This window comes from Canis lupus, chromosome 24, assembly GCF_011100685.1.
Source record: "Canis lupus familiaris isolate Mischka breed German Shepherd chromosome 24, alternate assembly UU_Cfam_GSD_1.0, whole genome shotgun sequence".
NCBI lineage: Eukaryota > Metazoa > Chordata > Mammalia > Carnivora > Canidae > Canis > Canis lupus.
In genome coordinates this window covers 5,178,244-5,193,414 of record NC_049245.1, presented here as the reverse complement: position 1 = coordinate 5,193,414, position 15,171 = coordinate 5,178,244, and the positions used below count along the sequence as shown (strand labels likewise).

General features: G+C 45.2%; 1 protein-coding gene and 1 pseudogene across 30 annotated transcripts in view; both read right to left on the bottom strand.

Moving 5' to 3' along the window:
• Positions 1-15,171, bottom strand: part of DZANK1 (double zinc ribbon and ankyrin repeat domains 1) — a 111,061-nt gene that overhangs the window by 35,562 nt on the left and 60,328 nt on the right. For 25 of the 30 annotated variants that reach the window (XM_038571479.1, XM_038571481.1, XM_038571486.1 and 22 more), the window contains 2 exons: positions 14,555-14,682; positions 11,357-11,431 (listed from right to left, as the gene is read on the bottom strand). In XM_038571479.1, the coding sequence (XP_038427407.1) occupies positions 11,357-11,431; positions 14,555-14,682 (203 nt within the window). Of the gene's footprint in view, positions 1-943; positions 2,566-2,824; positions 2,892-10,474; positions 10,924-11,232; positions 11,432-14,554; positions 14,683-15,171 lie in introns of those variants that run through there. The other 5 variants (XM_038571504.1, XM_038571498.1, XM_038571499.1 and 2 more) reach the window with 3 other exon arrangements.
• LOC119865801 lies at positions 7,127-7,241 on the bottom strand (annotated as a pseudogene).

Sequence of the window (15,171 nt, the reverse complement as noted above, 5' to 3'; positions counted from 1 at the left end):
AAAAATATTTGTGTAAAATAGTCTGTGTAGAGAGACGTTTAGAAAACTATCTCTGGGGGTGCCTGGGTGGCTGAGTCAGTGGCTCAGTCGGTTAAGCATTGGACTCTTGATTTTGTCTCAGGTCATGGTCTCAGGGTCCTAGGATTGAGCCCTGACAGCTGGCTCTGTCCTCAGCAGGGAGTCTGCTTAAGAATCTCTCTCTCCCTCTACCCCTCTTCCCATCCCACCTCCAACTCAGGGCACTCTCCCTCAAATAAATAAATGCATCTTTAAAAAAAAAAAAAACCCTATCTCTGGATGGTGATATTTCAGCAATTCTTCTTTATTTAAGTTTTCTGTGTTGTTTTAATTTTTTACAACAAGCACAATTGTGTAATGGTTTACACAATTATTTTGATAAGAGAAATAGTAAATTGCTTAGACTATCAACATTTGATAAGGCTTAAATATCTACCATAACTATAAATGTGGCCAAGAGGCAAAATATACTACATTCCTGTCTTAGAACAACACATAAACCCACAAAACCAAGACATTGTTTGGAATTTAAAATAGTTATTTCAAAAATTTTAAGCTAAAAAAAAAGACATTTTTAAGCTATAAAAGAGTCAATACCCAAATATTTCATAGTCTGCTGATACACATACTTTTATCTACAAACTTATAGCAAAACTACCAGATTAAAAAAAATAATAATAAGAAGAAGAAATGTGTTTTTCAGGGATCCCTGGGTGGCGCAGCGGTTTGGCGCCTGCCTTTGACCCAGGGCGCGATCCTGGAGACCCGGGATCGAATCCCACGTCGGGCTCCCGGTGCATGGAGCCTGCTTCTCCCTCTGCCTGTGTCTCTGCCTCTCTCTCTCTCACTGTGTGCCTATCATAAATAAATTTAAAAAAAAATTTAAAAAAAAAAAAAAAAAAAAAAAAAAAAAAAGAAGAAATGTGTTTTTCAAACTTACAGCCAAGACACTCCTGCCACAAAGCCAAACTATAGTTTGGTTAGAAAACTTTTTGCCCATACCAAAAAAGCCAAGCAATGTATTACATCGACAACTATTTTTGAGGACCCACCACGTGCCAGAAACTAGAATTAGGCACACGATGCAGCACCCACGCATGTTCAGTGTCCCAGGGAGATGGGCACACGGCCAGGCAAGTTTAACGGCCTGGTCACTTTTGCCAGAGGAGAACCAGAGGCAGCTGTGGCAGGCAGTGGAGGAGCAGGAGCGGCAGCCACAGGTACGCAGGCCCAGAGCTGAGAAAGCATGCCCAGGTAATGTTTTCAGGCTCAGGTATATAGTCTCAGGAGCAGCAAGGAGAGGCTGGAGTGATGGCTGCAACCGCTAATCCAGGAGTCACCTGCCAACTGGAGGAGTGCATTTGGATTTCTCACAAGGACAACTGTGGGCTACATGGAGAAAGGCAGGACACAAGGCAGAACCGGAGGAAGGAGGATCTGAGAGGCCCCAAAGGAGTGGATGGGGACCCATGCAATGTGCCGGGTCAGGACCCCGGAGCCCGGCATCCTAGTGTTGGGGGTGGAGTGACCTCTGGGGGACAGCGATAGAGAGTCACACAAAAGTTTCTGAAAGCCCACTACACCCAAGTTAAAGGCTAGAAAAGAGAACAAGATGTAAAGAGTGAAATTGAGAAATTCACTGACTTGTACACTAACTCATTCCAAGGGGAAAGTGTGTAGTGATGATCCGTGCGTAGACGAGTAAGCTGTAGAACACAGTGACTCTCGAATGACACAATCCTGACCATTGCAGGACTTCTAGCCTGAGAAATAACCTGAGCAGTGCAAGTGGTCCCCGCTGGATCCAAAGCAGGTGGGGATTTCTGTGTGGCCTGAAGCCTGGATGCAAGCCGCTGGTCTCACCCACAGGGAGTGAACACCATCACTGATTGAGGGTACTTGCAACAGGAATTGTTACCTGGTGGGAAGCAGAAGGAATTCAGGATCTCCAGACCAGAAGGCAGGAGGGGGGCCAAGTGGATACATGCCACCTGCAGCCACCTCCCCACCATGACACTTGAGAGCAGCAATAAGAACTGCTGCCTCCTGGCAGAATCTGCTCTCCACGTGAGGACTTTAGGTCTTCAGAATGAGCTCAACACACTGCCTCCTTCAGCAGGAAAGCTTTCCGCAGTGTCAGCAAGGTGAAACCATGTCCTTGTGACTTAGGGGTTCCCCATTCAGAATCATGATTTATCTTTTTGGCCCAGAATGAAGTTCATTACAGAAAACATTGCACAGACCTTTGGAAGAGCATGGTTACTGCTGCATAACCTACTACAATAACAGTCACTGCTTACAACAACCCACATTTACTATCTCAGAGTTTCCATGGGTCAGGAGCTGGGCACAGCTTAGCGGAGACCTCTGCTCAGGGTCTCATCAGGCTGAAGTCAAGATGTCACTTGGGGCTGTCATCTCATTTGTGGTTCAGGATTCTTTTCCAAGCTCACTGATTGTTGGCAGAATTCAGGTCCTGGCAGTGGTACAACTGAAGCTTCAACTTCTAGAGGCTGCACACCAATCCTCTCACAACATGGTAGTTTGCTGCTTCAAGACCAACAGAAGAGAATCTCTGCTGTTTCAAATCTCTGACCTCTATGTGCTCTTTTAAAGGGTCCCCCTGATTAGGCCAGGCCCACCCAGGATGATCTCCCTTTTGAGGAACCTAAAGTTAACTGATTATGGACCTTAATTACATCACAGTCTTCCCACTTTTGCCACATGACATAATCTAATCATAGGACTGGCATCCCTTAATATTTACAGGCTGTCCTGTAAGGGGCTACATAAGAATGTGACTCACTGGCAGTTACCCTGAGAACTCTGCCTTCCACACCCGGTCAGTTTGAAGGAAAAGAAGGAACATAATCCTGAAATATCAAAGGAAAATCATACAATAAATTCAAGCAGTGTGTTAGGGCTCTCCAGAGAGACAGAGCCAATAGTAGAGGGTGGAAGGGAGAGAGGTTTATTGTAAGAAATAGGCTCAAGCCATTAAGAAGGCTGACAATCCTCATGACATGCCATCCGCAAGCTGCAGGTCCAGGAAAGCCAGTGACATAGTTCTAGTTTGAGTCCAAAGGCCTAAGAACCAGGAGCACCAATGCTGTAAGTCCCAGTCCAAGGGAAGGAGAAAACTAATGTCCCAGCTCCATAGTCAGGCAGACAGTGAATTCTCCCTTCCTCCATCTTTTTGTTCTATCTGGCCTTCAACAGATTGGGTGATGCCCACCACATTCGGGAGGACCATCTGCTTCACTCAGTGCACCAACTCAAATGTTAGTCTCATCCAGAAACACCCTCACAGACAGACCCAGAGGTAATATTTAACCAGCTATCTGGGCACTCTACAATCCAGCTGGGTTGACCCATGAAATTAATCATCACGAGCAGCTTTCCCAAAGTCAGGTGTGGTGGCTAGGGGTGGGTGCAGAGGAAGCTGAGATGGGGAAAATAGGAAACCATGTGTGAAGCTACGTTCCTCTGTGCACATTGATGGAGTCTTGGCCAATCTCAGATTCCGCCTGGCTCACTCGAGTGCCTGGGACAGACGGGCACATAGGGGATGGGGTGGGACTTGGAAGGAGAACCTGGGGTTGCTTGTCTTGGTGAGAAGTGGATTGTCCTGGGCTGGCAGTCTGAGATGGGAGAGCACCTGAGAGCTCAGTGGGCATCTGTGATTTTTTTTTTCTGATTACCACCTAAAGATAACACTGATTGTAGAAAGGTGGAAAGAGAAGAGGGGATTCAGGTAAATTAAATTACATTTCTTTAACGTGAGGAACCAGATCCAGATATATTTGTGGCATAAATGCTTAAAGCATTTGCTTTATTTAATGCTTAAATAGCTAATAAGTGTTGATATCTCTTTTTTAAAAAGATTTATTTATTTGAGAGAGAGAGCATAAGCGGGAGGGGCAGAGAGAAAGGGAGAGAGAACCTCAAGCAGACTCTATGCTGATGCACAGCCTACCCTAGGGCTCAATCTCACAATCCTAAGATCACAACCCTGAGACAACCGAAGCTGCAACCAATGGTCAGACACTTAACCAACTGTGCCACCCAGGCACCCCAATATCTAACTATTAATACTTTGTTGATGCATACTTTTAATTTTTTTAAAAAAATTTTATTTATTAATTTGAGAGAGAGAGAGCATGCATAAGCAAGGGGGAGGGGTGGAGGGAGAGGGAGAAGCAGACTCCTCACTGAGCAGGAAGCCCCATGCAGAGCTCCATCCCAGAACCTTGGGATCATGACCTGAGCTGAAGGTAGACGCTTAACTGACTGAGCCACCCACGTGCCCAATACATACTTTTTAAACATTTTCATATTTATCTACATCATAACCTTCTCCAGGTAGCCAGCTATGAAAAAGGAAAGTGTTTTCTGAAGCTTACTGATAACTACCATGGAACACTGCAAATCCTTATTTTCTAGACAATCTACTAATTGACTCATCAATTCATTCTATTTATTTACTCTCAGAAGCAGCCAACTTCCTAAATGGCCTCCTCCTGGTCCTTACCTCCTGGTTATTCGGGTCTTTGTGTGGTTGCCTCACACTGAATGGAGCTGACCACAGTAAAATGCAGTGAAACTGATGGTGGGTAATCCCAATCGTAGGTGATAAAACACAAGTGCCTTCTGCCATGTTCTCTCTTAGATTGCTCCCTTGAGGGGAAGGGGGCCACCATGTTGTGAGGCCACTCAGGCAGCCCATAGAGAGGCCCCCACCAGGAAGAACGGAGTCCTCCTCACAAAACCAGCAGCATGTGAACAAACCATCTGGAAGCAGATCCTCTGGGCCCAGTCAAGCTTTTGGATGACTGAGGCCCTGACCAGCTTCTTTAGGGCAAACTTCATGAAAGATCCCAAATCAGAACCAGCCAGCTCAGCTGCTTCTGAATTCTTAAACCACAAAAACTGCCATGGTAAGGTTTTATTACTGTTAAGCGACTCAGTTTTGGAGTAATTAGTTATGCAGCAATAAAAACCTAATATACTTAAATGTTCACCAAGCAACTCTTCTTTGCTGGGTTCTGGGTCAAGAGAAAGAAATAGCAGATGGTGGGGCACCTGGATGGCTCAGTTAGTTAGGTGTCTGCCTTCAGCTCAGGTCATGATCTCAGGGTCCCACATCCCTGTTCAGCAGGGAGTCTACTTCTCTTTCTCCTTCTGCCCTCCTCCCGCTCATGTGCACTCTCTCTCTCTCTTAAATAAATAAACAAACAAACAAACAAACAAACAAACAAACAAATAAATAAAATCTTTAAAAAAGGAAAAAGAAATAGCAGATGGCAACTTTCCTACAAGGGCAATGTCTCAGAAGTGGAGGGTCTGGGATGAGCTGTGGGCACCTGGTGGAAATATCAGTGAGAGCAGGGAGTGGAGAGTCTAGACTTTTAAGTGAATAGGGCTGCTGAGGTAAGATGGTGGTATTAAACTAGTTCGGAGCAAGCCCTCTCTACACCCAATAAAATTATGAACGAGTAAGTAAAAACACAAAAACTACTCACACTATTCAAATTTTAGAGCAAGGAGTGCTCAGAGACAGACGTTTCTAGAAGTTACATGTCTCATACTCCATGAGGCTAACGTCTCAGCAGCCTAAGGGAGAGTGTGAAAGGCCAAATTCTAAAAATCTCTAATACTTCCCCAAATTTGAAAACAACCAAGGAACAGAGTATACTTGCCAAAGGAAAAGGCGTGAATGTCCCTCTAACAGCAATCTGTTCCTAACAACAACTTGGTCAGAAGAGAAAAGAATCAACCAGATTTCACCAGTTTCTTTTTCCATGCTTGGAGAAAGTACAAAAGGGAATTCCAGGAGGAACAAGAAAATATAAGAAAAGCTGGGGATGAGAATGTGAGTCAAGCCTAATAGTGGATATTTTACAGAAAATTGTACTTGAGAACGCCCCTCTCTGTTGCAAAATCAGAGAGGGTTTGGGAACTACTCCCAAGGATCATCTCTTTCCCTTCTCTGTTTGATGGGGGAAAGGAAGTTTCTACTGAGCGATGTAGGACTAAGTAGAGGAGAGGGTTGGGGTAGAAAAGAATAAAGTATTTCGTGTTGAGAGTTTGGGTCAGAAGTAGGATTTCTGAGGTTCCAAATGCATTGGAAGGAATTAATCTAAAAATTGAGCCATTTACTACTACCCAGCTGGAAACGTGGGGACCCCAGATCAGGGGCCTGGAAACTGCCACTATATATAAATTACAATAAATAAGAAGAATTGAATTCAAATCTGCTAAGTTTTAGAACTCAAGGTGATTTGTGAATGAGCAGACCTCTGTCTATTTCCAGGCCTCCTCATTTAAAGTAACCCTCCCCACTCCCCTATCCTGGGAGGGGTCCTGGTGGTGGGTTAGGGGTCTGATAGTGAAGCAGACATGAATTTTAGGTCACTTTCATCCTTCTCGGAGGACATGTTTGGAGACCTGTGGGCCAGAGTGGGGAGAAATGGGTTCAGCTATGCAGAAAGAACAACGAAGTTCTCTTCAACCCTCACTACTTTGGTATTTGCAGGGGGTGAGGCTCTTCCTACTGTGAGCAGCTCCACTTTCACAAATATTGAAATAATGGTGGCCAAACAAGAGGATATAAAAACAAAAAAGATGATGAAAATTTTATGACCCCAAAACCCATGCAAGTAGCCGAAAAAAATGTAGCCTTATACAGAAAGGAAACAAATGGTACATGTGTATATTACCAACTTTATTCAAGCAGGGGTAGGAAAAAGAACCAATAGTCAATGACATTGTAACAGAGGCTGTGATGGTCCTTTTTCATGTGTCAACCTGCCTAAGCTCCAGTCCTCAGTTCTTCACACACTAAGCTAGGTGCTGCTGGGATGGCATTTTGTATCGTGATTAAAGTTCTTAGCTGACTTGAAGGGAGAGCATCCTAGCAGGTCGGGGTGAGCCTGATTCAATCAGTTGAAAGCCCTAAGTAGAGAGAGTTCTGCAGTTGGGCAACACCTTTGGCCAGCCATGCCTAACACCTTCCCTGAGATGTGGGGCTTCTCGAGCCAGCCTCAGAACCACCTATACTGTCCCTTGCAGTGGGTCTCTTGATACACATCTCCTACTAGTTCTGCTTCTCTGTCTGAGCCCTGACTGATACAGAGGCCTAAGATTTATGCCTCAAAATCAAGAGGCCCTGAGTTGTACTGAAAGCCTTCTACCAAATCTGCACAAAATATTTCATACCTGTGTTTTATAAAGCATTCCAAAAATACTTGGAAAAAAAACCATAGAAGTTTCTAACACTGTGAGTCTAGCATTTCTCTGGTTCCAAAACAAATATCAAAAATAAATAGAGGTCCATTTCATATAATAAAAAGGCATAATAACCCTAAGCAGATTGTAAGCAAGTAAAATCTGGGAGTGGAATTCAGGAAGAATGTGTTATATTTATCCCAGCAATGAAGGCTTGATTCAAAAACAAACACTATCAATGTAACTCACTCGTGGGAAAAATTAATTTAATGGATACCGAAAATCATTACCATACAGTTTTCATTCCATTGGGATTCATAGTAAGTTAGGAATCAATGGAAACTATATTTGGCTACTAGAAAATTTATATATGTGGCCGTCATCATATTTCTATTCAGTACTGCTGCTCTAGACTCTAGAAAATACTCTGATCCTAGAGAATAAAATTCATTTCTCCCAAATCAATAAGAAAAATATAAGGTACTCAACTGGCCAGTATACACGTGGGAATTCATTCACCTGGATGGTCAGAGGGAGTGGTATACTCCATACCACTGGAGCTTTGTGGGAATGTGAGACAAAGCCACAAAGTGAGGATGGCTCCTCCAAGAGTTGCCACTGAGCCTCAGGAGGAGTCTGCAGGGAATCTAGATGCAGACAAGTAGCTGTGGCCTGAGCCACCAACCACTGGATGCTCAACTGATTGTCACTCAATGGGGGGCCCAGGCAGTGGCACAATCACCGGTCCTGAGCTGAGCCTGCAGGGTGGGGGCTCTGAAGTCACTGAAGTCAGCTGCCCTCCCTGGCCCCCCAGTGCTGGTGGATGTGGGCAGCTCCCACCAGACCTCCTCCTTCTGGCAGCCAGGGTCAGGAAGCTGTGCTTCTCCAGGGTACATACATGGCCCTCAGGGCTGACTACCTGGAGTAGGGCATGCAGGCAGCAGACAGGGCAACAGATCCAGCCATTAGCAATGTCAGGATCTGCCTCAGAAAGCTGTCTGGCCTGGAGTCCCAGCTTTCCTGGGGCAGCTGTCTACCAGTGATTGAGCACAGGGGGATGCTGGGCAGTGCTCCCCTCCAGCACCCTGCCCGGGAGCTGGCTGTGGCTTCCTGCGGGCTGCATCTGGGTTGACTTCTCCCGCTGTGCCACCCCCTTCTTCCTTCCACAAGGGCTGATCCCCCATAAACATGGGTCCTCTTCTATTGCCCATCCCCAGCTGTCTCAGCCTGCTTCTGGAGAGCCCAGCCTGGGGATAAGCTCCATGATGAGGGACACCAGCTTCACCCGTGACCATACGGAGGGAGGCGGGAGATGGGGCCTACAGGTTCCACTTTGTCCTTGCTCATCCCACTCAGCACCCACTTTTTTTTCCACTATGGTCCTTCCAAGCTACAGCAGCTCCAGGCCCCCAACCAGCATCACTCACTTCTACAACTGCATGTAGTTGGTTCCTTTCATTACCCCTTACTTGTTATCACTATGGTAGTTCTGCTCCTGTTTCAAGCCCTGATACAGGGTCCTGAGAAGAAAAATAAAGCTCCAAAAAGGACAAGAAATAAGATGACTTTTGAAATCAGGAGGGCCTTGCCTAGAACATGTGTTTAACTTTTCCGCAAAACACGTTCTTCAGTGCTTATATAATGCTTTACATAACCCCATAGGATTTCATCGGAGAGTTCCTGGATTTGAACCTATGTTTTTGCCTCTTAAGTCATTTGTTCACTCCATAAATGAGGTGTGATTGAAACTCAAAGGTGGGCTTTAGTGAAAGGCAAGAGCCCTGGCAGGAGATGTCAGGTGTGTGCACCTTGCCCTTGGGTACAAGGGCAGGACCCTTCCCCAGGCAGTGTGGAAACCCGAGGACAGTGGAGATGTGCTTCCTACACTCAGTGTCTGAAAGTTACCTGAGAGTTCCAAGAGGATAGTTTCTGGAACCTGTGGGTCCATGGGGCCTTCCCTGATCCCTGAGCTCTGGGCAAAGTGGTCTTGAACTCCATTCCTCCCTCTTGAGCATCGATTCCAGAACCTGCAGGGGGTGAGCCACAGCAGCATTGGGCTCTACTCCACCTCCCTAGTGTGATGGCTGCAGCTTCACTTCCATCTTTGAAATCTGGAACCTTGTATAGTCACTTCTATAGCCATCCCTAAACCAAACCATGAAGGCAGAGGAGTCTGGGGAAGGTCATTCTGTACTGGCTGAGCTGATGCAGTACAAACCACCCCTGACACCAAACCACCTGGTCCCATCCCGTTTTTCTCAGGACACTGGTTACCTTGTAGCAGCCCCCCAACACAGATGGCCAAGTATGACAGGGGACAGCCAGTGCCACACAACCCCACATGGGGGCCTCGCTTCCAGTGACTCTGCGCCTGTCCTCTCACAGACAGTCACCCACTCGGGGAAGGAAGGGCAGGTAGTGATGACAGCAGTCACTCAATGAAGCCTGTTATTTATTGTGCTGAATTCATCATTCTAAATTAATAAATATTCTATCAACATACTTTAACACCATCTATTTAGGGACTCCACGATCACAACATTATCACCCGAGGACTGAAATAACACTCTGAAAAAAGAAGTCAAAATTACACATTCTTGCAGATGGCGAAATCAAAGCTTGTTTGTCAACCAAAGAACAAACCACAACAGTAGGAATATTGATGAACTCAACATCAGAGACAACATTTTTAAAATAAACTTAATCTTTAGGTACTAATTTGGAACCACCTACGAGATACATTAAGGAAAAGAACAAGATGCAAAACATCGGATGAGTGTGTGGTTTGCTAGTACTTGTCTTAAAGAGGGCAAAGAATATATCTGTTATCTATGTTTGTATTTTATGTATACCCTATATGTACAGATGCATATATTATATACATGTGCTTATATAATCCTATACTATTTCTGGAAAGACACAGATGACACTGGTATCGTTGGTGCCTCTGAGGAGGGGATGTGGGTGGCTGTGGGACAAGGATGGCAGAGTTTTTACTACATAACATTTCATACTTTTTAGCTTTGAGCCATGTGCAATTATTGCCTACTGAAAAATAAATTTATTTTTCAAAAATTTTTAAAGATTTACTTATTTATTTGAGAGAGAGAGAGAGTGCACACGCTTGCACGAGTGCAGGGAGAGAGGCAGAGGAGAGGGAGAATATTTTAAGTAGACTCTACACTGAGTGTGGAGTGTTTGACACAGGGCTCAATCTCCGGATCCTAAGATCACAACCTGACCCCAAACCAAGAGTCAGCAGCTTAACTGACTGTGCCACCCAGGCACCCCCTGAAAAATAAAAGAAAATTCTAAAATAAGCAGCAACAAACCCTTAAAAAAACAAATAAACATTAAGTTCCTTACTATCCACAGTATACTGGGAAATGCATACATGGTGGCATACAGTGTCATATTGAAAAAAAAAAAATCTTATATGAGTTCCTCTCAGCCTTAATTCTCAAACTGCAAATACACATCTCAGAAAGAAAGAAAGAAAGAACAGCCAGAACTGGATGGTTTCTTCCAATTAGGTCCTGTGCAGGCCCTTGGGTCTAAGAATCGTCCAGGCCGAGCTTAGCAGCAAAGAGCGAGGTGATGACATCATCTCCCATTTTCAAAGCCAGGTCATACGCTGTCTGGCCATTCGTGTTCTTCTTTTGGATGCTTGCATTGCATCTGCCAAGGTAATGGGCATGAATAGAAGACTCAGGCACTTGAACCTGATGGCCTGGTTCCTCCATGACACAGAGGCCATTCTGGGAGCCTCCTGGCCCCACCTTCCTAAACCTGTCCCCAAGAGACCTTCCCCCATGACCCCACTCTCACGGGTGGCTCTGCCCTGAGACCCTTAGAGGGGCTCTGTGATTTCAACACATTCAGTTGCCAACATTGGCTTCCACTGCATCAAAGTCCTACACCAAGTGTGTTGGTGGGAGGGCAACATTTTCATTGTGCTTTTAAAACCATTCAGTGCTGGGGACCTACCGTGGCATGGTGGCCTCCATTCACAGGGTTAACTGTTCAGGAACTAGGGCCTTCTGTAATCATCACAGGTTGGCTAGGGGACCACTGTGGCCTCAGAAGTCTCCCCCAACCATCAGGAACATACCTCAGTAAAGCAGTGACGCACTCCCTTCCTGCTAGGCCAAGCAGAGCTGCTTCATGAAGAGCTGTATTCTGGAGCCTGTTGGGGGGGGGGGGGGGTGGAAATCATCCTGCTAAAGCTTTTGTAATATAGGATGCTATGGGCACACGGACAAAGTCACACCAGTGACATCAACCCTTCCTTGTCTTTTGTCTTTCCTTTCTCCCTGGTGGCACAACTGTTTGTCATTTCACTCCTCAAGTTCCTTGGGTCTCTATTAGGCATTTGCCATTGGAACGTATATGTATTCACGGGGTTACCACATCTCCTGAGTAAATGTATAGTCTTCCTTCATAACTTCCTCTAAACTGAGAACAGAGCACACATTCTATTTACGAGGTGGGGAGAGGGTAGATTTTCTGTGTAACCCACAGTTCAGTTGGGGAAGTAACAAATTGTGACTGCCAACTTTAATTTTGTACGCTGCCCCTCAAACAACATGACTCTAACATGGCAAGGGCACTAAATGGGACACCCTCTTCTGCTTCAGAGCAGAGGTGATACCTATGAATCTGTTCTTCTGAGTAGCTTGGTATTTTATTACCAGACCTTCTAGAATGTGTTTTGCACAGCAGATACATTGTGGTGTTCTGCAAATTTGTATTTTAAAGAAACTCTACTATGAATGAACAAACTACTTAAATCTAAGTATCATGTTGGATGAAGGTACATCTGCTTTTTGTAAATCGTGGATTACCTACTAGAATAAATCTCCACAGTTGAACCCCTAAGAAGCAGACTGATGGTTACATTCACCCCTCCTGGCTACTGGGACAGAACTAAGAGAAAAAATGTTTGAAATTGCTAGTGAAGGAGAGTAGCTGTTGTCCAAAAGCAAACGGCACTTCTCTTTGCCCTTCTCCTAGTAAGACTTTGAATCTGTGTTTCTGAAATCTGTTGATAAGAGGAATCAGTTTTGGTGGAGGATGTGTACTTCTCCTTAGCCATCCCTTTGTGTTGAATATGAGTGTATTCTGGTAGGAAAGATGCAAACAATGGAAACAGCAACACTAGGGTGGGGCTTTCTGCTACCTGCCAAGCTACTGGGAAGTTTCCTTCTACAGAGTTTCCTTGTGTAGAAGTTTTGTGTATAGAGACCACCTAGGCTGCTTCTCTCCACTAATCAAACAAGCTAGGGTAGGGGGACACTTTTTAAATCCTTATTTGCTAAGGAACAATTCACTGAACCTCTTTTGTAGGAAAGCCAGATCTTTGGATGGCTTGTGCCTCAACAGCTGTAAGATGGATGGAGCCCTGAGGTCATATTCCTAGATCTATAGAGGTCCAGCTGGGTGTAGAGGCCAGGCTGACCAGGTCTAAACACTGTGAACTAACAAATATAAAGCAGATTTAGCAGAATTGGCTCTTGGTGGAAAAATCTGCTTTCTTCTATTGGCATAAACTAAAATGGAAGAAGAGATCTCTATGCTCTATTTTGAGGGAGGGCTTCTGGTCTAGCTTTCCTCCCTCCCCCTCCATGTGAGCTAAATTCTGCTAACTATGCTAATGCAGTGGGAGTGACATCGGGCTATTACACACCATTCAGACAGATGGTACAACCACTGAGTTAGACTTAGTAAAGATGGATTGAGATCACATGTGGATAAATGTCAATTTATAGAATGGTAAAGAAGAATGGAAACTGAGGAACACCAAGGAAAAACAGGTAATCTGTTCCATGTCCAGAGTAGTTTCTTCCTTTCAGCTGGACTTTTCATAAGGCTAGGACACAACATACATAAGATTTTGATGTGAGTCAAAATCTGCTCAAGAGATTTTGTATCAGCCACACACATTATACATAAAGTGCTTCAAGAAAAGCTTGTCTGATTCATACAAATATAAAGTATACCTTAATGCAAAACAAGGTGGTGTTATCTTCATGAATAATGATAACCCAAGTGTGGGATAAATGGAGAAGCTGACAATGTGAACCCTAAGAAAAGGTGAGCAAGTAAATTCCAGCCACCAGATACATACACCAAATGTACCAAACATTCTGCTATAAAATAAAACTAAAAAAGGGATTGTGACTACCTGATACGCTGTCCTGTTGGGCAGAAACATAAAAGTGCACATAGAAAAATTAACAGGGATATATTTTGGATAAAAACACTAGCGGACATTTTGAGACAGAGGAAAATAGAAGCAAAGCTCTTTAACTTTGGCTCCGTGTGCCAGCTTGACGTACTCAGCAGTGGGATCTCTAACAGGCCTCAATCTGGTCTCAGTAATAGGTCAGGGGTAGCAGTGTCAGATGGCCCTGCTGCAGCACCGCCAGAGAACTTCCAGTTTGGCAACTTGGTTGGCCCGATATAAGCAGTTAACTAGTGGAGCCTGTTCTCAAGAAACTCCCCACCCCACATTTCCAAAGTAATTTGCAAAAAAACAATAGAACTACAAAGCTGGGAGAGGTCGAGAGGCAGGACAGCCCCAACACTAGGGAAGTGACAGAAGCATGGAGGGGACCTGGATCTGTCCATCCTGCTTCACAGCTGGGGAAACCAAGGCACCAGATCGTGTAGGGAACTCAGATGTGCAGGGTCCTCCCCAATGTGTGAGCATCCAGAGACAATTGGTAAGGTTTTCTTTCTGCAGTAACTTTATGGGTACATTTCCACAGGGAATACACTGGGCCCACTCCTCTCTTAGTGATCTCAACAGTTCAGACCATGATGAAAATGTTGCTTACCATCCCAAGGGCGAAGTAGGACCTGCCTGGCCCGCAACAGTGTAAACTCCTGAGTTAACAAAATGTATCATCATTTATAAGAGCTACAATAAAGTTGGCAATTCAATAGTCCATTTAAAAGTTTGTTTAGGGCACCTGGGTAGTTCAGTGGTTGGGCATCTGCCTTCATCTCAGGGAGTGATCCCGGGGTCCTGGGATGGAGTCCTACATTGGGCTCCCCACAGGGAGCCTGCTTCTCCCTCTGCCTATGTCTCTGCTGCTCTCTGTGTCTTGCCCAAATGGGGAAAGTAGAGGCAGTTAAGTCTCTTACTAAGGTCAAAATGGGTTAAAATGGCTCCTGAGTGGTTCAAATTGAGGGGGGCATGTGCGTGGATTGACTCTGCTCCAGCAGAGCCCCACAGTGGCCACTGGCTGCTGGCTGCTGGCTGTGACACCACACCTGGGCTCTCCTTCCACTGGATCTTACTTACAGGCCCCACTGCTGCTCGGTGTCTGCTCCTCTCTGCACGAGAACCGGAATCACTTCATGGTGCTTATTCACGACAGCCACGATTATAACGGGTCGCTCTTCGCCATCCTTGCAGTTGGGATCTGCTCCCTGCAGCATAAGAAGGACGAACTTGCCATGAAACTCTGCTCTCAGCAGCATCCAACTGCCACCCTACGATGCATAACAAACATGCCGGCAGAACTAAAGTGCTTTCAGTCACAAGAGAAGAGAATCAGGACACCCAAGATCTAACCGGTAATGGACCGAGCCGCAAGCCACTCCTGCTCCCCTTATCAGGAGGGGTAGGCACCCAGAGCCTGACTATTTTAGGAAGCAGGAAGGTCACACAGGGTCACACACCAGGGATTCTGTCCACCTTTATGCACATTATTTGGGCTCATATGACTTTTTCCTTTGCTATAAAAACTGGCAACCAATAACCATTAATGTCAAGTTCTTAACTGGCCATTAACTCTACTTCCAGGCAGTTTTAAATGAAATGGCACCGTGGTTATCACAATACGGAGCAAGACTCCCATCTGAAAGAGACAGAGGTGTACCAAGAGGCTGAAATCCTCAGAGACTTGTTTTTGGAGT